A 24,404-nucleotide genomic window follows, 5' to 3' on the forward strand; every position below is an offset into this window, starting at 1 on the left:
ATTCTGTCTTCAGCTCCCTTGTTTTATATAGCCCCCGAGTTATTTCAGACTCCTAGGTTTCTTTTTCTACTCTTCTGATTGCCTGGGTTCATGGTTGTGTACCAGCCATATAGCCCATCATGCAGGCCCTGATGACTCCTGCAGAGAAAATCACCCTGAGTCTGCATCAGAGAAGGCATCATTCATTGTCTTCAGTCAAGTCTTACTTGTAATAAGACTGAAGATCTATGGTGCAGAGAAGGGGACTTGCGGTGCACAGTGGGGCAGAATAAGGAACATAGCATAAAACCATGTGGAATGGTAGAAAAATCACAAAGCAAGTATGTAAGCTCGTGGAACAATGAACAGACTGGCTTGGTTTATTCAAAAATGGGGGAAGAATGTGATGCTAGTTCAGACAATACTGGTGCTATCTGAAAAGTCATTTCATTGACTAATCCCCACAACCACCTGAGCTAGGAAGACATCAGCCTCCTTCCTTATAATAAAACTAATATGAATCACATAACCAATGTGAATCACAGACCAGTATCTTGTCCATTGTCACGAGCTAATGACCAGAAGTCACGATTCTAGCCACAGCTTTCTGTCCCCATATCCAGAGAGCCTTCTGCTCATGATCAAGTGAACATTCTCAGTGAACAAGTATAAGATTTGTGGGAAAGGTAGAGTGTCAGGTACACTAGGCTCAAGGGAAGCAGATTAGCTTTGCCAATTTGGCAAGTTGTCCTTGCCTGACATATGCTGTCTGTCTGTCTGTCTGTCTGTCTATCCACCTGTCTGTATGTATATATATATATATATATATATATGTGTCTACTGTTTGTTTGTTTGTTTGTTTGTTTATGTATTTGCATCTCAAATGCTGCCCACTTCCTGGTCCCCCCGGCACAGTTCCTTCCTGCTTCCCCCCTCCCCTTGGCCTCTGAGAGGGCCATTCGACCTTCAGCACACCACCCCCTACCTAGTACATCAAGTTTTTACAGAATTAGGCTCATCCTTTCCCAATGAAGTCAGACATGGCAGTCCTCTGCTACATGTATGCTAGGGTTACCTCAGACCAGCCCATTATCACTTCCCTGGCCCTATAACAGGATAAAGGGGATAAGGCACAGCACAGGTGACAAATGTCACCCACACATTTACAGATCATACTCAAGAACAAGAAACTGAGAACTAGGCCTGTAGAGCCAAATTGATCTTCTGCTTCTTTGGGGAGAATAAAGTGGCTGAGTCTCTGGAAGCTACCAGGGGTCCAAGTTAGTTGACACTGTTGGTCATCCTGTGGGGTTGCCATTTCCTTCGGTTCCTTCAACCCTTCCCATAACTCTTCCATAGGGGTCTTGACCATCATCCAATGCTTGGCTATATCTGCATCCATCTCAGTCAACTGCTGGGTAGAGCCTCTCAGAGGACAGCCATGTTAGGCTCCTGTCTGCAAGTACAACATACTATCAGTAATAGTGTCAGGGATTAGTGAGATGAATCTCAAGTTGTACTAGTTACTGATTGGCCATTCCTTTAGTCTCTGCCCCATTTTTGTCCCTGCATTTCTTTTAGACAGGTCCAATTTGGGGTCAAAAGTTTTCTAAGTGGTTAGTGTCCTCATCTTTCCACTGTGGGTCCTGTCTGTCTACTGGAGATTGTTGTCTCTTCAGCTCCCATAGATAAAACTAACAAATGTCATCCTGAATGAAGTAACCCAGACCCAAAAGGACATGCATGGCATGTATGTACTTATTGATGAGTGGATATTAGTCATAAAGGACATATTCTATGTTAAGAGAAAGAGAAGACAAATAATACTTTCATCAACAAATCCAAACCACAAAAAAGGAAGATCCCCTACTTTAAAGAATCTTAGACCCTAACAACAGTTCCTGATAGGCTTTCTTTTTTCTGCTGATGTCTTTTCAATATGTCTACTTCTTTGTTAACCCTTTCTGGTTGCTTCTTCTCCCAACACTTACTTGTTTCTACAAAAATCTCACATGATTTTACTTTTATCCTCCATCCACTATAAGGTCACAGCATCATAAAAGACAAAATAAGCCCCTTCCTTCCCCTTAGTAGTGTTGATGTAGGTGTAATACAGTCAAGTCAATAAGAAGGAAGGACAGGTCTATTGGATATCTATAAAATAACTTGTTACTCTTGAATAAATGTTCTCTGCTTCCTCCGGATGCTATTCTGTTGTAATGCCTGGAAATGTGACAGCCATGTTATAAACATGAGAGGGGTAGGCAAACCAAACACCTCTACCAGTTTGACAATGCCGTTCTTGCCCGGCAGGGGATGGGTAGGGAAGAAGATGGTACTGGCACACTTTGTGTGGCAGTGGCTTTGAGAGAGAGTTCTGGAAACTAAGAAGCTCTGAAATGGAAATTTGCACTATGAGGAAACCAGATTGGGTGGGGGGACAAAATGAAAAGTTCATTCTTCATGTTGAACAGGTCGGAGTCAATATCTTTGTAAATAAAAGAAAAAGGGTGGAATTGGTCAAGTGTTTTGGTTGCAAATTTTCAGTGTTGCCTCTCAGAAAGTGGGCCTTAGTAGTCATCACTTCTCTGGCTCTGTAACAGGATAAAGGGGATAAGGCACAGCACAGGGGACAAATGTCATTTGTACATTTAGGGACCTCTAGAACAGGAAACTGAGAACTAGGGCTATAGAGTCACACTGACCTTCTGCTTCTTTGTGGAGAGTAAAGTTCTATTGAAACATAGACAAGTCCATCTGTCTACCTATTGTCTGTGGCTGCTTTCATGCTGAAAGGTCAGAAGTGAGTAATTGCGCAGAGACTGTGAGGCTAGCAAAGCTAATACTACTTTATATCTGGTTCTTTAAAGAAAGCTTGTTGATCCCAGGTCTTGACAGACTGAAAACACACCCAACGGTCATATCATATATAAAAATGACAAACATGGAGCATAAGAACTCTGAACCATAGCCTGTAGCAACCAGCCTAGGAAGACAGATGTTATCTCTAGCAACTGGGCCAGGAAGCTAAATAATAACCTTCAAACATCACAAGACATCCAAGACTTGATTAATAACGGGCAGCTTCCTAAATGTTTCTCTTCTTCCCAACTTAGGACCAATCAAAGGACACCAATTACTCACACATAACCAATCACATGGGATGCCCCACATCTACTCAGCTTACTCTAGCATCCCCAAAGTATAGCCCCCAATCAAGGTATATCTGCATCTTTTTCCCTTTCTTCTAATACTACAGCTTTTGCTCTTAAGTTTGTGCCAAAAGACAAATGCTAATAGCTGACTTTTTAAAGATTTATTTCATTTTTATTTGTGGTGGGATGGGTGGGTGTGTGTGTGTGTGTGTGTGTGTGTGTGTGTGTGTGTGTGTGTGCATGCGCGTGTACATGCCACATATATAGCACCCAAGAAGGTTAGAAGTTGGTGTTGCATCCTCTGGAGCACAAATTATAGACAGTTGTGAACAAGATAACATGGCATCTGGGGATGAAATCCAAGTTATACATAAGAGCAGTAAATTCTCTTAAACACCGAGTAGTTTCTCCAGCCCCATAAATAAAAGTTTTAACAACAACAACAAGCTTTAAAGAGTGGAGTTGTTGCTTGCCGTAAATCAAAGACCACATACATTCTGTGGCTGAGAACATCGCCATGCCTGAAACATGTACAAAACACAGAAGAGGATCTAAAGACAGACTCACAGATTGTATCTGGAATCTAGTAAGTGTCTGGGATTTACTAATTAGTAATCATTAAATTTGCTTAATATCTAGAAAAATGGCTTTTCCCCAAATTAACATTTCCTTCTATTTAAAGCACAATAACCTACCCATTTCAAAATATTGGCAAGCCATTTCTTTGGAAATCCAAATGATAAGTAATACTATCCCAACATTATAGTTGGTGAGTGTTATTGTTTGGGCACAAGTCTCATGCACAGGCTCATATTTTAAATTTCCAGCTGATTCTGGGAGGCTGTAAAAACTCTAGGAGGTAGACCTGAGCTGGAAGAAGTGCATAATAGGGAAGAGATCCTTGGAAATATATTATCTGAAGGCCCTTCCCATTGTACTCTCCGGTTGTCAGCTATGGTGCGAACAGCTCTACTGCACACACCTACCAACATGTTTGACCAATAGTTCCAGGCACCGACGACTCTTTTGAAACTTTGAACCAAAATAAACGTTTCTTCCCTTAAGTTGTTGTGTTGAGTATTTGGTATTAGTAATGAAAAAAGGAAGTAATACAGAAAATTGTACAAGAAAAGTAGGGTGATGATTAAACATGACCATGTTTTCCTGTAGACTTTGGAACTAATTTGTAGGGGGAATTTGGAAGAGTTTGGATAAGCAGATTTCAAAAGACCTAAAATACCATATGCATAGTTTCATGAGTGATTGGAGTGGAAGCCACAACAACGCCAGAAAAAATATTAGATAGTGAAACCCGGGCTCATAGTTTTTAGATGGAAATGAACTATCAGGAATTTTACTAGAGATTAGTCATGTTATAGCCTAGAAAGGATTTCCTATAAACTGTGTACGTGTCCTGAAACTGTGAGATGCTGAGTTTAAAGGTGATGGACTAAACAACTTAGTGGAGGAAACACTAAGACAGCAGAGCATTCTAGCTTTTGAAACCAGCTTTTGTTACAAGCTGGTTTTAGCCAGATTTACAATGATAAATAGAAGCTAAATGAAAAGCAAGACGATTTTTACAACCATTCAGTCTGATCAGAAAAAGATCAGGGAATGGTATGAAAAGGGAGGGTATGGTTGTTAAGGAGATTATAGAAAAGCACAAGGAAGTGGGAGAGAAAAAAAATATAAGATAGAGATCTGAGCAAGATATTCAACATCATGCACTGGCCTCCAAAGGTGTGTGTGTGTGTGTGTGTGTGTGTGTGTGTGTGTGTGTGTGTGTGTGTGTGTGTGTGTCCCCATAAGCCTACCTGTGTTATGTCTGCACACTTGCACACAGAAACAAGCATTTTGCACTGGGCAAATAGTGAAGATAAATTAGCTTGACACTACCCACTGCAGGCTCCAGAGTCCAAATTACAAACTAATTTGAAAGATCTCCCTTTAAGAAGAGAAAATAATAGGGGATGTCCTGGTCATACAGAATGCCTTAAGGTTTTACTGCTATGAACAGAGACCATGACCAAGGCAACATTATAAGGACAATATTTAATTGAGGCTGACTTACAGGTTCAGAGGTTCAGTCCATTATCATCAAGGCAGGAACATGGCAGCATCCAGGCAGGCATGGTACAGGCAGAGCTGAGAGTTCTACATCTTCATCTGAAAGCTGCTAGAAGAATAATGGCTTCCAGGCAGCTAAAATGAGGGTCTTAAAGCCCACACCCACAGTGACACACCTACTCCAGTAGGGCCACACCTACTCCAATAGGGCTACACCTCCTAATAGTACCACTCACTGAACTGAGCATATACAAATACCACACAGGGCCACCTAGGAAAGAGTTGCTGGTCTTTGATGTTCAGACACTTAGAGACAACTACAACAAAGACTAAAGGGGACTCAGCTGCTATGTTAAAGCTGATGACAGACACTAGCATCATCCTTATGAAGCTTGGTTAGCTGATGGGAACAATGAAGAGTGATAGGATCATAGAGGCCTCTACTAATATTTTTAAGGAAAGTCTGTGGGCCCAGGAAATATGCATCAGAATGAGATTCTCTGAAAGGGGCTATGAGAGAGCAATGCATGAGACTTTGTAAATGAAGTCTAGTTAAAAATGGAAGCTCAAGGATACTGGATAAACAAAAACCATGGATTATCTGCTGATAAAATCCACAAGCAGTGAGTGAAAAAAGTTCAAGAGAAAGGCTATGTAGGAAACAAATAACCAGACCACAGGGCAGGGCTATTCAGGCCTAATGGAATTCAACTTGTGATACTTTATACCCAGATGCTGAACATGGACCTACAAAATATAGTGTTTTTCTTGCTTAGACTTTGGTCTTCCTTTTGTCTGACCCTTCTTTACTGTCCTCCTGCTCCTTACTTTTGGAATGGACATTTTGATTTTGTGCTATGCAGCATGTTAGAAGTACATAATTTTCTTTTATAATTTTACCTGGCATGATGGTGCATGCCTTTAATCCCAGCACAGACCTCTGTGAGTTTAAGACTAGTCTATACTATGTCACAAGTTCCAGGCCAGTTAAGGCTAAATAATGAGATTCTACCAAAAAATTAAAAGTTAGATAAGTTAGTTCACAGCTAAATTGCCTTGAGTCTTAGATATTTTAGACTTGGGAACAATGCTGACATTAAGACCGGAGGACTCTTAGAGATGAAATGAATGTTCTTCACACTATGAGCTACCTATCAGCCCTTAGGAGCCAGGATGTGATGCTAAGTTTGACTATGAAATGCATTCCCCTGGGTTCGTGTTTTGACTGCCAGTCACTCCCATGTACTGTTTTTATAGGAATGTCATTTCTGTGTCCTCTGTCTTTATATACACCTTCACCCTAAACTCTGCTAGCCTGTTTCTCCTTTGAGACCTCTGGCTTCTATTCATCTGTCTGACTCTAATATAAAATTTTCCCCTCGTAATAAATGTACAGTAGTAACTGGGCGTCCTCAGAGCATTTGTTCCGGTACATACACCTTTATCAAAATCCACATTGCTCAGACCCTATATCAATGGTGCAATATTTGCATATAAAGTATGAACATCCTCCCAAATACTTTAAATCATTTCTATATTATGTAGAATAACAATACAATGTAGATGTTATGCAAATGGATGCTGTGCTGTGTTATTTATGGGATAAATGGCACCAGGAGGAGGAAGTCTGTGCATGCTCAGTACAGATACACTTTCATTTTCACATGCATTTCCTACCCGCAATAGGCCGAATCTGTAGAAGCAGAACATGTGAGTAAGGAAGGTCAACTACCTTGCTTCAGTTTATAACAATACTGGGTCCCAGTTCAATTCTCAGAATATCTAAAATATCACATCCACCACCTTTTCTCATTAGTTTCTTTTATTTCTTGGGCTGTCCATTTATATGGAGATTTTTAGACCATAATTCTATCCTCCCTTGAAACTGTTCTTTATTGGAAGTCCCCAGACACTGGCTGTACCTCCATTCCTCTCTCTGAGTCACACTTCTTTTCATCCAAAGCAATTATTTTCATGAATGTTTCTCACTTCCCATTTGTATCAGTTTCTTAAGGCTGTCGTCATGAAGCTCTACAAGCCTAGTAACTTTAAATGACAATATTTGATTGTCCCAGAGATCTGGAGGTGTCTTAGGGTTTCCATTACTGTAAAGAAGCACCATAACCAAGGTGACTCTGATAAAGAACAGCATTTAATCGGGGCTGGCTTACAGGCTCAAAGGTTCAGTCCATTGTCATCAAGGCAGGAGCATGGCAGCATTCAGGAACGTATGGCATTGGAGGAGCCGAGGGTTCTACATCTTGTTCAGAGGACAAACAAGAGAAAACTGACTTCCTCTTGGCTAGGAGAAGGGAGGATCTCAAAGCCCACCCCCAAAGTGACACACCTCCTTCAGAATGGCCACACCTATGCCATCAAGACCACACCCACTCCAGCAAGGCCACACCTACTCCAACGAGGCTACACCTTCTAATGGTGCCAATCCCTGAGCCAAGTATATTCAATCCACCACAGAAGGGGTACAAGTACAAATCAATATACAGGAATACTGGTTCACTCTGCAGGCTGTGAGGAGTCCTGCACCCCATGTTGGAAATCCTTGTTTATTGACATGTCAACACATCTCTGAGAACTCTTCTTCAGGCTGGCAAGATTAACTCAGGGGGCATTAAGCCTGATGACTTCACTTTTTTCTCACTGGAAGCCATTTAGTCATAACTAGTCAAAGTACAGAGATTAAAGAACTACTGTGAGTTCATCTCTACGTGAGATATCTATACCACACACTCTGAGGCCCAGGGAATGCTGAAAACAAGACAGAAGAAAGATGATAAAGAGGTAGAAGATGAGGACAAGTTCCAGGAAACGGTCCTCTGAGAGGATGCTCCGTTGAGATCAGGAACATAGCAGCTGGATGCGCCCACCATGACATGAAAGTAGGAGGGAAACTGGTTAGAAAGAAGGGATAAGAAGGTAATGAGGGTATGTATGATCACAATCACTTACATAAAAATAGGAAATCATAAAAATTAAAACTTTAAACTAATAAGAAAAGTAGTATCTGGGGATATAGCACAGTTGGAAGAACACTTGCTAGCATAGAACTCTAGGCTTGATCCCCAGAAGTGCACAAAACTTGACGTAATGCTGTACAACTGCAATTCTAGTACTTGGGACACAGGGGGATAAAAAGTTCAATGTTACCCTTGACTACTTAGTGAATGTCAACCCAGAACATATATGACACACTGTCTTAACCAACAGCCATAGAAAATTATTAACCATATCTAGCTTCTTTGGCCTTAACCTTTACATGTGTAAAATGTGTGTGGTTAATAGCATACATTATTATTGTATCTTTGTTAAATGCTCAGCTTGATGCCTACTTGGAAGCTAAATTGTGCTTTCTCCCCAAACAGAACATTAATATACAAATCCCAATACCTCAGAATGTAGCTGCATTTAGAGAGAGGTTTAAACCAGAGCTTAACAATGGGTCACAGTTCACTGTGACTGCTGTCCTCACAAAGAAAACTTGGACACACACAGAGAAATGAGAAATGTGCTTATATGGGGAAAGACTCCATATGGATACCATGAGAAAACAGCCCTCGAAGTGCAAACAAGGAAAGCCACCGACAAGCCCAGAACTGCCAGCATCTTATCTTAGTCCTACCATCTTTAGAACTGTGAGCAAATAAATGTCTGTTACTTAAGCCAGGTCTGTGGCCTTTTGTTCTGGCAGTCCTAGCAAGCTGACAGAAGGGCCGACATCTATTAAGTGCTGGGTTATATTTACCTGTTGGTGTTGCCTTTAGTCTTGTGGCTTTCTCCAAGTCTGTGGATCCAGGAGGGTAGCTCCCAGTGGCATGTGTATACTGAGCAATTGAAATATGGTAAATCAAACTGAGATGAGTTGTAGGTATAAAATACACACAGAGTTAGTAGGGAAAAAAGCATAAATATCTCCTAAACAACTTGTTTGACTACTGCTGAAATGGATGGGAGGCTGGATGCACTGAGTTGCATCAGCCATATTATTACATGAAATTCATGTGTTTCTTCTTTCCTTCCTCTTGGCACTAACAGGGAATTTAAATTTACATATCTGGCATTCTATTCCTAGTGGTTAGCACTAAACTAAAGCCTTGAATGGACAATGTGATTACCACCACAGTGTCACTCTTGCTTTCTAGTGCCAAGAGAAGAGTTTCCTCTGCCAGCTTTGGGAGAACCTTCTAGTATGTGTTGACATAGCTCAAGAAATACAAGAGTTGAAGTCTAGTAGAGCTGGAGTAGGAACCAAGTCCAGGGCCGACTTGCATTAGATGTGAGACTTGTATCAATTTTCTGGGCCTCTCTGCATCCTCAACTATATGATGGGAACAATGATAGAGAAAATGTTCACTCTTTTCCTGGGCACACAATAAATCCATTCTCCAGACTGAATGCGTTTTCACCAAATTCACATATTGAATCCTAACAATGATGGAATGATGTTAAGTGTTGTAAAAATATAAAAAATAATAAAAGTAAGGTTGTCTTTTATCCCCCTAGGTCCGGCACTGCAGTGCCCCAAGATATCTAGCAGATATCTTGGCGGAAACACGTCCCAACTCCTCGGCGGCCCAATGTCTCCTGCCACCTCACACTTCGCTACACTCAAATCGTCACATAAAAGAACACACAACACAATAATCTTTGCCCAATTTGGTATGATATAATTGCCCACCTAAACATACAAAGCCCAGTACCATCCATCCTGTAAGAACATTTGTAACAACCTGTAAAGGTTCAGCGTGGAATCTTAATGTCACCCGCCATATTGTCCTGCCACGGCTTCTCTCTCTTCCTCTCCTCCTGTCTCTTCTCCTCTCCGTTCCAGTCTCCTCCTCTTCCTTCAAACTTCTCTCCCGCCCATCCTTCCTTCTCCTCCAATGACAGGCCTCCTTCTATCCTGTACCTGCCCCTCACCTGTATTTTACAAATTCAATGGTGAGAAGGTTCTGGTGAAGTCACCTGATTCCTGAGTATGTGACTAGGCAGCTGTCCTTGGGGCAGTGGAATTAGCATCAAAATACAGATAACTCCAGGGCAAACCACAACAGTTAAGACGTGAGGACTTTTGTATATGAACTACCCATTTCTGGTGTTTCTGTTATAGAAGCCTGAATAGGTTATGGTGATACACAGCAAATGGCAATGGCTCCTATCGCTGCCATACACTACACAAAAGGTCCCATCTTCTTCTTTGATGATGCTGTAAGGGTTGCCTTCTGTACTAGTCATGGTTCTCTAGAGTCATAGAACTTATGGAATGTCTCTATATATTAAGGGAATTTATTGTAATAGCTCACACTCTGCAGTCCCACTAACCCAACAATGGGCAGCTGTGAATGGGAAGTCCAAGAATCTTGTAGCTGTTTAGACCCATGAGGCTAGTTGTTTCACCTGCTCTTCTGTATAAGCTGGAAACCTGAAGAAGTAGGTTCCAACAGATGTGCTGGCAAGTAAATGCAAGCAGGCAAAGAGTGAGCTTTCCTTCTTCCATCATCCTTATGTAGGCTTCCAGCAGAAGGTGTAGCCTAGATTTAAGGTGTATACTACCAGGCCTGAATTTGTAACTGTTCCAGGATGTCCTTGATGTTAGAGATCTGCTTGCCTTAGTCTCCTGAGATTAAAGTCATGTACTACCTTGCCTGGTTCTAAGCTTTTCTGCCTCAAGATCTGGACCACAAGCATGCGTCATCCCATGTCAAGATCCAGGTCAGAAGCCTGTGTCTCTCAGCCTCAAGATCTAGATCACAAGTGTACCCTCCATTTCTAGATTATAGTTCATTTCAGATGTTGACAACCAGGAATAGCCATCACATCATCCCGTAGAAGGAATACATGAGGCCCATGCTGGAACCACCAGCAAATAAGAAGCAAACCAAAGAGCAGCAAAGACCTGTGCTGGCTGATTTGATTTCAACATGACACAATTCGAATTCATCTGAGAGGGGGAACATCAATTAAGGAAATGTTTCCATAAGATCAGCCTGTAGGCAAACCAGTGGGTTATTTTCTTTAATTAATGATTGACGGGGGCGTGGCCCAGTCTTATTGCAGCAGTGCCAACTCTGGGCTGATGGTTCTGGGTTCTATAAGAAAGCAAGCTAAGGAAGCCATGAGGAACAAGCCAGTAAACAGCACCCTCCGTAGCCTCTGCATTAGCTCCCTCCTTCAGGTTCCTGCATTGTCTGAGTTCCTGTCCTGACTTCCGTCGATGATGAACAGTGATGTGGAAGCCCAAGACAAACAAACGCTTTCCTCCCCAAGTTGCTTTGGTCATGATGTTTCAGCACAGTAATAGAAACCCTGACTAAGACATTACCCTTTCCTCTGCTGCACACATGTCTCCAGCTTGTCTGAAATGACTTCTTTTTCTCCCTTGACCTTCAGCACCCTCAGTCCTCTGGCTTTCTTAGCTATACTTCAATCTTTTAAAACCTCAGTGTCTTTCAAGGAAGGCCTGACTTAAGTTCTACTTCCTTGATAAAACTGCCCCCTGGAGCCATCTGTTCTTTCTTTGTAACATCTGGAGATACAGTCCAGTCCCGCCGCCCCCATCCCCAATTTGATTCCTCTGTGGTGCTGAACAAAGACTCCACAGATAGAACCTTCGTGGAATGAGGCAAAGAGAACAGAAAGCTCCTGCCAGAAGTGGTGATGGGTGAATGCCAAGGGACTGTCTGCTTAGGAAGTCATTTGATGTACAAATTTTTGACAAAACAGGAAAGCCTTACAACTTGGATTTCAAATCCCACAGAGTGAGTGTTGGCAGAAACGAACTGTGGCCATCTAAAAGTGAGAAAGTGCTTTCTACAAACTTACCCTTGCACACTGGAGATGAGGATGTTTACAGCAGCGCAGGCCAGTGATGCTCTCACAGCAGTACAGGTTAGCGATACTCATTGTGGATGAAAGTTAGAGCCCTTGGCCATGTAGCCTGCAGTCAACCCAGGTGATTTCCTGACCATGCAACTTTGGACTAGCTACTCAAACCTTTCATGGCCTTTCTTTTCCTTCTGTCCAAAAATTGAAGTCGTACAGGCTAGCATTAGTCAAGGTCTTACTTTAGGCTAGAAGCTGTGTGTGTGTGCCAAGTATTTTTTGTGCAGTATCCACTAGAACTGAACATATTTTCAAATACAAAGCTGAGGATTCAGACTCTGACTGATATCTTCTGGATGTCTTTGTTCCCTTTAAAGTTATATCCTAGTCCCCAAAGCAATAGTATTATGACCTGGTAGTTTGGGGGGAGATGATAAACTAATCGAGCAAATATCTCAAACAAGACTAATCCCTTTATAAATGAAGCACAACAGGGAAGCGAGTAAACTACCTGCACATCTTCACCTGTCCCTCGTCTCCTCTAAATCCAATCCCCAGTCTCATCTCCAGCTGTGTGGCTGACCATCTCCTGCAGCCCTGCCTTACTCTCTGCCCCCCATTTCAAACAGATCAGTTAGATCTTAGCCTCCAACTTCCGTTCTCCTACCCATCACGTTATCCCAGCCCAAACACCAACATGCCTTCTCTGGGAACCATCCAGCCACATGTAGAAAGCATGTAGGCTGATCATGATCTTCACCTCTAAATCTTCTCTTTAACATCCAGTCCTCCAGTCTCATCTTCAGCTCTGTAGCAGACCACTTGCCTTGCCTCCCTCCTTGTCCACAACTCCAGCGGAGGCCACAAATCTCCCACACCAACCTTTCTTCTCCACACTCGTCTCTTTATCCCAGCTCCTAAATACAGCAGGCATTTCCTAGGAACCTAGCCAAGACAGCAGGCAACCTAACTGTGGATCTTTACCTCTCCCACCTTTTGTCTAAATCCAATACCCCAGTCTCACCTCCAACTCTGTAGCCTCTTTCCACCCTCTGACTTCATTCCCAGGGCAACATACAACTACCGTACTCCTCTAAGCCAGAGAAAGTAACAGAAATCATTGGACAGAACACACCACCCAACCAAGACAAGCCTCGGAATTTCAATCTTCCCAAGCTCAGATGACTAGACCCAGCATAAAAACACAATCAGTAACAGCCATGACAACACCCCTCTGCTACAGCCCAGCAACTCTACTATTACAGGCCCTGAGAAATGTATATAGCGGAAGCATAAGACCCAGACTTTAAAATACCCTTTATGAATATGATAGGGGAAATGAATAAATTCTTTAAAGAAATCTATAAAAACGCAAACAATAAAGGGAAATGAATAAAACTGTTCAGAAACTAAAAGTGGAAATAGAATCAATAAAGAAAAGTCAAACCAAGGGGAATCTGGAAATGAAAAGTTTAGGAACTTGAACAGGAACCTCAGAGGCAAGCTTCACCCACAGAAGACAAGAGACAGATCTCAGGTATAGCTCAGTCAAAGAAAATGTTAAATCTAAAAAAACTCCTGGGACAAAAATTCCATAAAAGTCTGTAACAATATGAAAAGGCCAAATCTAAGAATAATAGGTATAAAGGAAGGAGGAAAAAACAAACTAAATGCATAGAAGATATTTTCAACAAAATCAGAAATCTTCCCTAACCTAAAGAAGGATATGCCCATCAAAGTGTAAGAAACATTCAGAACAGCAAACATACTGGACCAGAAAATAGTACAGAGTAATCAAAGATCTAAATGTACAAAACAAGGGGAAAGTGGTGTAGAAAGAAGCAAGAGAAAACAACCACGGAACATACAAATGCAGATACTAGAATAACATCTGGCTTCTCAATGTCAACTCTAAAATCAGAAGGCCTTGGACAGTTGTGCACATCTAAGAGACCACAAATACCAGCCCAGACTACTGTACCTGGCAAACGTTTCACAGATCCTGAAAGGATAATTTTCAGCGGCATATAGAAATGCATATACACACCCAGGATAGTTAAAGCAGTTGTGAATAATAACAGAACTGCAAGACGTATCAGCCTCCCATGGTTCAAGTTGCATAGTAGAGCTGTAGCAATAAAAAGTGCATGCAGTGGTGCAGAAACAGGCATGTTGATTATTGGAATAGAATTGAAGATCCAGACATAAATCTACACACCTATGGATACCTGATTTTTTTTTGAAAGCCAGAAATGCACACTAAGACAAAAAAAAAAAAAAGACAACATCTTCAACAAATAGTGTTTTTCAAACGGTATGATTTCATGACGAAGAGTCAAAATATATCCAAATATGGCACCCTGCACAAAACTCCACTCCAAAGGAATCAAAATCCTCAACTTAAACTAGATATATTAAGCCTGATAAGAGCTACAGATTAGACAGCCTGGTACTCATCGACGTAGAAAGTGACTCTCAGGACAGAGCACTGTTAGCACAGGCACTAAGATCAGCATCCGAATGGAGCTTCATGAGACTGGAAAGCTTCTGCACAGCAAATCAGACCAACGTTGGGACAAAGTGCCAGCATGCTGAAGGGAAGTTTCTTTACAAACTACATATTTAATACAGGGCTAATATCCAAAACATATAAAGAACTCAAAACTAGACTTTAAGAGAATGAATAAGCCAATGAAATAATGGGGGTGTAGATCTAAACAGACATCTTCAAATAGGAAACTTAAACGGCTCAGAAACACTTAAAGAAATGTTCAACATCCTTAGCCATCAGAGAAAAGCAACTTAAAACTACTTTGAGATTTCATCTTAACAGCCTCCCAAATGGCTAAGTTCTGTAAAAACAAGTGACAGCTCCTGCTGGTGAGGATGTGGAGTAAGGAAACACTCCTCCATTGCTGGTGGGTCTGCAAATTTGTACAGCAACTATGGAAACGAGGGTGTCAATTTCTCAGGGATTTGTGAATCAGTCTACCTGAAGATGCAGCTATGACATTCTTAGGAGTATACCCACAGGATACTTCATTCTTACCCTACAGGCCCTTTGTGTCTATTTTATAGCTTCCAGTGTAGTGTGTTGATGTGATTCCTGAGTGTAAGCACAGGTAGGTCTCTGCATCTGTGTCTGTTTCTTGGGCTTTTCTTGGGTTCTTTTCCTTCTGTTTGTTTTGTCCTACTCCAGTCTATTAGGTTTTGTGTTTGTCATACTACATTTATAATAATAATAATAATTATTATTATTATTATTATTATTATTATTATTACTATTATTATCCCTTAGAAGCCTGGTGTTTGTTTGTTTGCTTTTCAATGAAAGATAAGAAGGGGGTGGATCCAAATTCGAAGAGAGGTGGAGAGGAACTGGGAGGAGTAGAGGGAAGAGATATAGAGTATACTGTGTAAGAAAAAAAAAATCTATTTTCAATAAAAAGAAAAATATAATAAATGAGACCCAAGTGGGATGTCTCACTTATTCCATCATTTCAGGACCCAACAAGATATCATATATGAACCAGAGAGTGCCCTTACCACAACCTAAATCAGCCAGCACCTAGACTTTGGACATCCTCGCCTCCTAAACTTTAACAAATACATTTCTCAGGGATTTTTTGTTTTGTTTTTTGTTTTGTTTTAAAAATCTGAGTAATTTTGTTTTCTTTTTCCCAAGAATTTTAGGTATGTGTATGTGTGCATGCCTTCGGCATATGCATGTGCAGGTGTCCGTGAAGCTGAGAAACACTGGATCCCTTTACAGGAGGTTGTGAGCCATCTGATGTGCATGGCTGATAGCAAAATTGTATCTCAATCAAAACAGTAAAGAGCCGCAGGGGGACCAAAAACCAATGGAGACAATGTAGCAAACAGCTAACAAAATGGAAGCAGTTTTGGGACAGAGTAGTGAAAAAGCTTAGAATATTTCCAGAATCATATAAGTAAAAGGTGAGTTTAATTTAAAAGGATTGTGTGGTGGCTTGAATGTGCTTGGCTCAGGGAGTGGCATTATTTGGCGGTGTGGCCTTGTTAGAGTGAGTGTGGCCTTGTTAGAGTGGGTGTGGCCTTGTTAGAGTGGGTGTGGCCTGGTTGGAGGAAGTGTGTCACTGTGGGCTTGGGCTTTTAGACTCTTGTACTAGGTGCCTGGAAGCCAGTCTTCTCCTATTTGCCTTCAGAACAAGATGCTGAACTCTTCAGCTCCTCCCACACCATGCCTGCCTGGACACCACCATGCTCCCACCTTGATGATAACTGACTGAACCTCTGAATCTGTAAGCCAGCCCCAATTAAATGCTGTCCTTATATAAGAGTTGCCTTGGTTATGGTGTCTCTTCACAGTAGTAAAAACCTAACTAACAGATGGTTACATGTAATTCTCATGAAGACACAGAATGAAGAAAAGAAAGCCATAAAGAAGTTTCTGTCTCCCTAGGATGTATTTGAATAGGACTGAGCTATAAACTGAATAGAAAAGGCCATCCTGATGATGTTGCAGATAGGAAAGGAGATCACATTGTGAACTAAAGGAAAGGCCATCCTTATGCAAAAATATGGTTAAATTCTTTAGGGGCTGGAGAGATGGCTTAGTGGTTAAGAGCACTGACTGCTCTTCCAGAGGTCCTGAGTTCAATTCTCAGCAACCACATGGTGACTCACGACCATCTGTGATGGGATCTGATGCTTTTTTCTGGTGTGTCTGAAGACAGATACAGTGTATTTATGTATAATACATACATAAAAATCTTTTTAAAAAATTCTTTTAATATGGCAATTGTTTTGTGGAAGGCAAAGCCTTCACATCATGGGATAGGATATTTGACTTAAGAAACCTTTAGGCAAATTGTCAAAGGTTTAGTCTGGCTGCTCCTAAACATTTCTAGAAAAATCCAAGAAAAAAAATAATTTTAAGAAAGACTTTTTCATCAAAAGAAATGAAACGCTTAAAAATTGAGAAAACCGCAGCCTATGCATACTCAAAAGAATGAGCAATTAAACACAGAATAAAGTTTGGGCCAAGCACCCTGTTGATTAAAAGATTAATATGGATTACCCAGGACCTATTGTCCAAAACAATGGACTATTTCACCCCAAAGGTATATCCAAGATTGTTAGAGATGTCTCTCCCTCTTCAGACCCTGAGTCCCAAGGCTTGGAAAACAGAATCAATTATATATGTGAAAGAAAGGAAAAAAGGAAGGAAGGAAGGAAGGAAGGAAGGAAGAAGGGAGGGAGGGAAGGAGGGAGGAAGGAAGGAAGGAAGGAAGGAAGGAAGGAAGGAAGGAAGGAAGGAAGGAAGGAAGGAAGGGTGTTTTTTATATGCTTGGCCCAGAGAGTGGCACTATTAGGAGATGTGGCCTTGTTGGAATAGGTAGGTCACTGTAGGCGTAGGTTTAAGACCACTCACCCTAGCTGCCTGAAAGTCAGTCTTCCATTAGCAGCCTTCAGATGAAGACATAGAACTCTCAGCTCAGCCTGCACCAGGCCTGCCTGGATGCTGTTATGTTCCCACCTTGATGATGATGGACTGAACCTCTGAACCAGTAAGCCAGCCCCAATTAAATGTTGTCCTTTATAAGACTTGCCTTGGTCATGATATCTGTTCACAGCAGTAGAACCCTAACTAAAACAGACAGACAGGCAGGCAGGCAGACAGACAGACAGAAAGACCGAAATGCTAGAAATTTACTTAGCACGGGGTGACAGGCTCCTCCTTAAACTCTACTCTCTACATCCACACAACTCTCAGCCATGGCAGCTATGGCTCCCAAGTGCTCAGGTGTGAAAGGAACCTTAGCAAACCTTAGCAGCCTCCATGAGATGCATCTGCCAGAACAAAGAGCACATGGGCACAAGGGTGTGGCTACTTAGAGGAAAATGATGAGTGTTGGAATTACCTATTGCCTTGGTCATGATTCAGGAAGAGAGCTGCTGTAGAGATCAGTCCAGAATAGCCTACCAGGCCATACTCAGCAGACCTATATAGGCATGGCTTCCCAAGGCTATAATACCAGGACAACCACCCTAGCAGGCCTTCTACGACAAAGTATTCCAGTCTGAAGCCTGGAGGCTTGCTTGTGACCTACCATCTCAGTCTCTGACCTGTAGTGCTCTACCACTGTGTTTTGGAAGCTTATAACATATAATTTCCAGAGGTTCGCAGCTAGGAGGAAAATTATTTTCTAGTGAATCACATCTTGAAAATCACTCACGTCCTATGTCTAAATATCATATTTAGATGAGACTTTGGACTTTAAAATTGGTGCTGGAATTGGTGAGAACTTTGTAGGTGCAAGAGATGTATTAGAATGAAATAAATGTATTTTTAATGGAGACAGAAATGAATTTTAGATAAAGACCACAGGACAGGAATCTATGATGTGGGTATATGTGTCTTCGATAACAACTAAAAGGAGCAGAGATTTGCTATGCTCAGTTTCTCAGGGTTTAATCCAAAGTTATTTGGCCTTGTATGCTTGCTCAGAACATTACCACTGGAGAAACATGGAGCAAAGAAGAATCTTCACATACCCAGGATACACAGGAAGAGGCCAGGGCAGCATGTAACATCCAAGGACATGTTCCCTCTCACCTCACCCACCACAACCCCTACCCCAGATGACGTTCCTCCAACTAGACCTCACTCCTACCTTTCACACCTTCTGCATACTGCCATCAGCTTAAGAATTCATTGAGAGATTAAACCACTCATTAGCTCGGAGCCCTCCTCAGAATCCCTGGAGATGTCATCACAGACACACCCTGAGGTCTGTCTCACTGAGCCCTAGGCATTTCTTAATCCCAGTTGTCTGATCAAGATTAACCGTGGCACTCACCAAGCTGACAGTATTAGAAGGCGGTATCTTTGAGAGATGCTGAGATGATGAGGGAGAAGATCTTGGAAATGAAACCAGTGCCCTTATTAAAGACGACCAGGGGAGACCATTCACCTCTTCCAATAGTGAGGACCTAAAGAGAAGATGTCATTAGAAAACACCCTTGCAGACGTCACATCTGCCTACTGCTTTACCTCTACCTTCCAAGCCTAGAAAGCATGACAAATAAATTTCTATTGTTTGCCCGCCACATGTTCTGTGCTGTTTGTAACAGCAGTCAGAGTGAACCAAAACACTGGTACAGGGGAAACTGTGACTATTTTCACTGCTATGAAACACATTTCTATAGCCTGATTAGCAAGTTTTTCACCCCCCCCCACAAAAAGTGTGCAAGCACTGACTCACTTTGACCCCCACCCCTGGGTAACCGTGACACAGCTCAGCCTCTATTTCTCTGGGACCTGAATCATATCTAACAGTCATTATCCCGCAAGGCTGTTGGAGGACTCAGCTGGAATACTTGAGGCAAAGAGCTGTGACATTATTCTGGACTTTTTTTTTTTTTTTTTTTTTTTTTTTTTGCTGCCACCACTGGGTCATTTTCTGCCCCTTTCCACAGCAAGCAGCATAGCTAGGCCTGACAGACTGTAGGAAAGATGGCCACCCTCTCTGTGGGCAAGTACACAGTGAGTGATGAATTATTACCCTTTATCATGCCTTCCTACAGGTTTGAGCTTTGTGTCTTTCAGATTCCAGGAGTGTCTGCCGGTCAGCTACATATGGAAACAGGAAAAAAGAGAAAAGAAAAAAATTCAACACCCAAGCAAGTGGGCCAAATGCATTTAGCCAATCCGTCTGTCACTTCCAGGTCTGGTCCACACCTCAGACTTTGGGCAGGACACCCAGGTAAAAGGTATTTGCAAGGACAATGAGCAATCTGGTGACCTTCACCAAACAATAGTGGTGCAGAGGTGGGGCGAGTAGAAAGGAAGCCAAGTGTTTTAGAGATACACAGAATGCATCCTTCTGACTGTTGCTTAAAGGTCACCTCTCAGGCACCTCTTTCTGGGTTCTGTTATCTAAAGTAACCAAAGCCTCCCCACCCTCCCAGCTGTCTGACACAGTTTCCCGTAGGAAAGGGAAGCACAGTAATTATCCCTGCCTTTTAGGGTGGTGGTGAGGATTAAATGCACATGCAAATGTTTCAGATGGCGTATAACTCATGGTATCTAATAGTTGTCACATTTATCAGTGGTGTTACTATTGTTTACTTATCTAATAATTATTTCATTGTGGCATGGAAAAATGTGATCTTGGTCATCCATGTATGTGCATGGTTATTACCTAACTTCCTCATTCAACCTTAGGAAGTGCCTAGGCTACATTTTCATTAAGTACTTCTTACATATGAGCTGGCAACCGAGTGCAGTGGCTCAAGTTGTAATCCCAACATTTGAGAGGCTAAGAAAGAAGTTTGAACCTATTGGAGCTACTTGATGAGATCCCACCTCTAAAGAAGTGTGTGTGTGTGTGTGTGTGTGTGTGTGTGTGTGTGTGTGTGTGTGTGTGTTCGCATGGATTTGAGCATGCACAAGATTGATTATTTAATAAACAGGCAACCATCATCCTCAGACTCATTCCCCATATCCCAAGAACATCTGACCGATTGATTTAGCCAGGCTGCTAACCATCTATTACTCAAGTATGTTTTAAGTTCCTGTTCTGGGCCTTACCATCTGCAAAACGGAGCTGCCTTTTACTCTGCATTATGTCCCCCATTGGCCATTTCCCATGCCCACAGGAAAACAAGACTTAGCTCAGACTTCTGACTGAGGAAAACCTGGGAGCTACAGGCCCCCAAAGAGCGGGGTCTGAGAATGCTTCTAACTTTCCACCACTCACACCTAATTTCCTCATAGATGACTGTTCTAGCCAGAATTAATTTGCTCACGACCAGGATATGTGGGTTCAGTTTTGTCAGTCTAAAGATATGCTTTGCGGCTGTGTTTGTTCCGGCGAGTGTGTGAACAACCATGAACACAACCAGGATCTGTCGTCCATGGCTTACTACTCACTCCCTAATTAGTCAGCACGTTACGTTCAAGCTCAATGCTGACCCATTGCTTTTAACGCCACATTCCGCAGGCAGCTCAGATCTGCTGCTGTGTTTACTGGAGGAAGTCAACCAGCTCTTCCCTTGTCTGCTGCAGTAACACAGGAAAGAGAGAAATTAAGGATTTTCCCCTCTTCTTGTCTAGGAGCTCTGATTTGGGGCAAAGCATTTCCTTTCCCCCATTACTTCTTCCTTCTGCCCACAATGCCATGCTTCCCCAAAGTGTGTAAAGCCCTGATGCATTCCATATCCAAGTCATTATTCTGCTATGACTCCTCCCTAGCATAACGCACTCACGTGCACATGTGCACACACGAAGCATGAGAAATGAGCACCGAATCACCTCCTAGTAACTCCAACGAAACCCAAGCTTCTCCAACTAAGAAGCTAAACCTTCTTCTCACTGATGTAAAATAAGGTAGGTCAATTTCTTTGTCTTCGGGTTCCCAAACGATGGGCTGGCAGTTATAAAATGCCTGAAGTGTTTAGCAATAACACAGTACAGTATCCCTGTATTTCTATCATTTTTAGCCCCATTTTCACCACTTATAGGATACATTGTACAATTGTCATTCTTGAAGTTTACATCCTAAATTTTAAATGTAGCCACTTAAATAGAATATCTTGATGAACACATTAGTCCAAGACTTTAATCCCAGCATTTGTGAGTCAGGGACAGGCAGATCTCTACGGAGGGTGAGGCCACCCTGGTCTATGCATTGAGTTTCACACCAGCCAGGTCTGCGTTGTAATATGCTTGCTAAGTACATAAATAAAAACCTTGTCACTGCTACACGCGCACACAGACGATCCAGAATCGTTTGGTAGGAATGCAATCATAAGCAAAGGAATATAAAAAGCCTAAGAAAACCACAGCTCCAAACCACCACGTCTACCAAGGATGCGGTCAAAAACTTGTGTTCTGTTTAAATGACAGTACAGCAAGTGTTCAAAAGCACTGAAGTCCTGACTTCACCCGAGGAGACTTTTCAGAATTGAGATGGGCCATGCTGTCTCCAAAATGATGATACCACTTAATAGAGAAGCCCGGAGTATCCAAGGTGACGTCTATGCATTTTACTTTGGTAAAGGATCTTCATGGCTGATCTTTACGCTCAGCACTGCTGAAGGGCTAGTGACTTCCTCACCTCCTTGCCTGTAGCTATGACCAGGAAGCCTGGCGAGGAGAGTGGATACTCAGAAACACATCCCCATTCACAGGCACAGAGGGGTCCAGAATTATTTTGAGGTGGCGGTGCCTTCCCTGGCACTTCCCCAGGTCTACAGCTCTCTGAGTCTCAGACCTTGGGTATCTGCGTTATCACCTTGTGTAAAGGAATCACTGCCTGCGTGCAACAAAAGCAGCTTCCGCTGTGTGCTTCTGCGGCTTTTGAGGAGTCTGTCCTTTCTTCCTTTCATGTCTTTATAGGCATGTATGCGTAGCTGGGAGCGGGAGGACACCCTCGTGAGAAAGCAAGCACACAGCCTGCTGTCAGGAGAGGAATGACTGAGACATAGAATGGACAAGCATTCATTGGCAGGAGACCGCAGGAGACATTTACATGCTTCTGCTTTGAATAGAGTCTGGCCTTACAGTTCTCTCATTCTATCACTTTCAAGCAGCACAAAGTTGGGCAAGTTGCTCAGACCCCAGAGTACCCTTCTCCTCATCAGCAGAGGGGTCCTAATGACCTCCAGTCTACCGTGGTGTTGTCAGGAGATAAGGAGTTATTGAAGATATGGCTCCGGGCACATCAATAAACACTCCTCCATGACCAGCCTCTTCCTCTCTGACCTTTATTTCTCTTCTTTGCTTTGGCATCATTCACAGAGGTCCAAAATCAACCCTCTTTTCATTTGTTTGGTTGTTTGTTTTGCCTTCCAAATCCTGAGTCTCATCTGCAAAATGGAAAAAAAGTAAGCTGTGAATTTCCATAATTTACTTTTGTTTTCTATGACTTGATTATGGCAAGTGATGTATGGGAGCTGAATGGAATGCCAAGAAGGGAACAGGGTGAGGAGGGGAGGACTTCACACCAGCAAGCCAAACCACCAGCCTCCTCTGTGTAATCATTAGCTGACTGCTGGAAGCTTGTGTCCCCTAAAGATTTGGGGGGAAAGAAAGAGGAACGATGAAAATCTATCAAATGGGGTGCATTTTTGTGAACAGATTTGAATTAAAGAATTATCGGTCTCTCCCCTGGCTAAACTGGGGAAGTTGAGTGTGTAGGAAAAAAATAGAGAAACACTGCCCCCTGCTGCCTGAATGCAGGATAGCAGTATAGAGAGTGAAAAGGAAAAGAGGAGGAAAGGTCCCCGCATCCCAAACATCCTCTAAATGTTTGCAAAGAATACCTTCTGAGCAGATATTTAAACAGTAGTTTGTAGTGTGTTGTCCCTATCAAAAGCGTTTTTATTAATTAATCTATAAAGGTTGTACAAATAATGATAAGATATTGTTACAAGGAGTATGCTCTTTGCAGGACATTTTATGATTTATTTCATTATTTGAACAACAACAAAAAAATGGTCATTAATCACTGTGAATTAAAATTCTTGTTTCTACCCAGAACACTTTAGGATGCAGTTATCCCCTACCTATTTTTTTCTGGTGTCCACACTGATTATATCCTCTTATCTCTGTGCCTTGCGCAGAGCCAAGCTTGAATTTCACTGGACTTTAGAGGCCAGTGCTCAGAATTAGAAGGGCTTAAAGCCACCACGCTTTCTCTTAACACGCCAAAGAAGAAGGGGAAAGTCCTTTTGCTTTTGCCGAAATGTTCTTGTAAAGGGCAGATAGAAACACTAACAACACTGATTTAACTGCTTGGATGCCACTAACACAAGCAGCTCCTGAAGATGGCGGCTCTATCAGCCCTTGACGCAACCCAGGTTTGGTTTATTGTATTCCAGAGAGGTAGAAAATTGTCTTCCGATGTAGAGAGTGTGCCAGCAGGCTTGCCAAGGTCAAAGAAAAATCCAATTACCCACAACAAACACTCACTATACAATCGAATTACACTGGTCAGAAAAACATTTGATCTTGCAGCTGACTTTTCCAGAAAACTTACCTTTGAATCACTCTGAGCCACACGTCAGCATCCCGTTGACCAATTTCCTTCTGGTAGCCAGCATCCTAAAATAGCAAAGCAGTAATACTTACCTGTCTACCCACATCCCTTTGGCTCCCCCCAGTGGCCACCTTCAGCCTTAGCAATTTTTCCACACAGACTTCTGACTATTAAGAACCTATTTCGCTCTGCCAGAGGGCTTGTGCCTTGAACAGTCTAGCATAAAGCAAAGAAACAAGGGGAGTTATAGTCCCCAACAGCACCCCCAGAATGATAAAGCACTGTATAAAACGGTTGTTGTCTGTTCCTTGCTGGCACCAAGCACACTAAAACTATC

At 42.2% G+C, this 24,404-nt stretch overlaps 1 protein-coding gene across 3 annotated transcripts in view; it reads right to left on the reverse strand.

Moving 5' to 3' along the window:
* Positions 1–24,129, reverse strand: part of LOC120096625 (uncharacterized) — a 312,239-nt gene extending 288,110 nt beyond the window's left edge. Inside the window, exons 1-4 of one of the 3 annotated variants that reach the window (XR_015637067.1) lie at positions 24,068–24,129; positions 22,145–22,895; positions 19,589–19,656; positions 18,884–19,016 (exon numbers count right to left, since the gene is read on the reverse strand). Coding sequence is in view for 2 of the 3 variants with exons in the window: in XM_087584553.1 (XP_087440679.1) it covers positions 18,884–19,016; positions 19,589–19,656; positions 22,792–22,821 (231 nt within the window). In the remaining variant the exon portion in view is untranslated. The remainder of the gene's footprint in view (positions 1–18,883; positions 19,017–19,588; positions 19,657–22,144; positions 22,896–24,067) is intronic. The other 2 variants (XM_087584553.1, XM_087584552.1) reach the window with 2 other exon arrangements.
* Positions 24,130–24,404: the final 275 nt, after the last annotated feature.

This window comes from Rattus norvegicus, chromosome 14, assembly GCF_021556685.1.
Source record: "Rattus norvegicus strain SHRSP/BbbUtx chromosome 14, alternate assembly SHRSP_T2T, whole genome shotgun sequence".
Taxonomy (NCBI): Eukaryota; Metazoa; Chordata; class Mammalia; order Rodentia; family Muridae; genus Rattus; species Rattus norvegicus.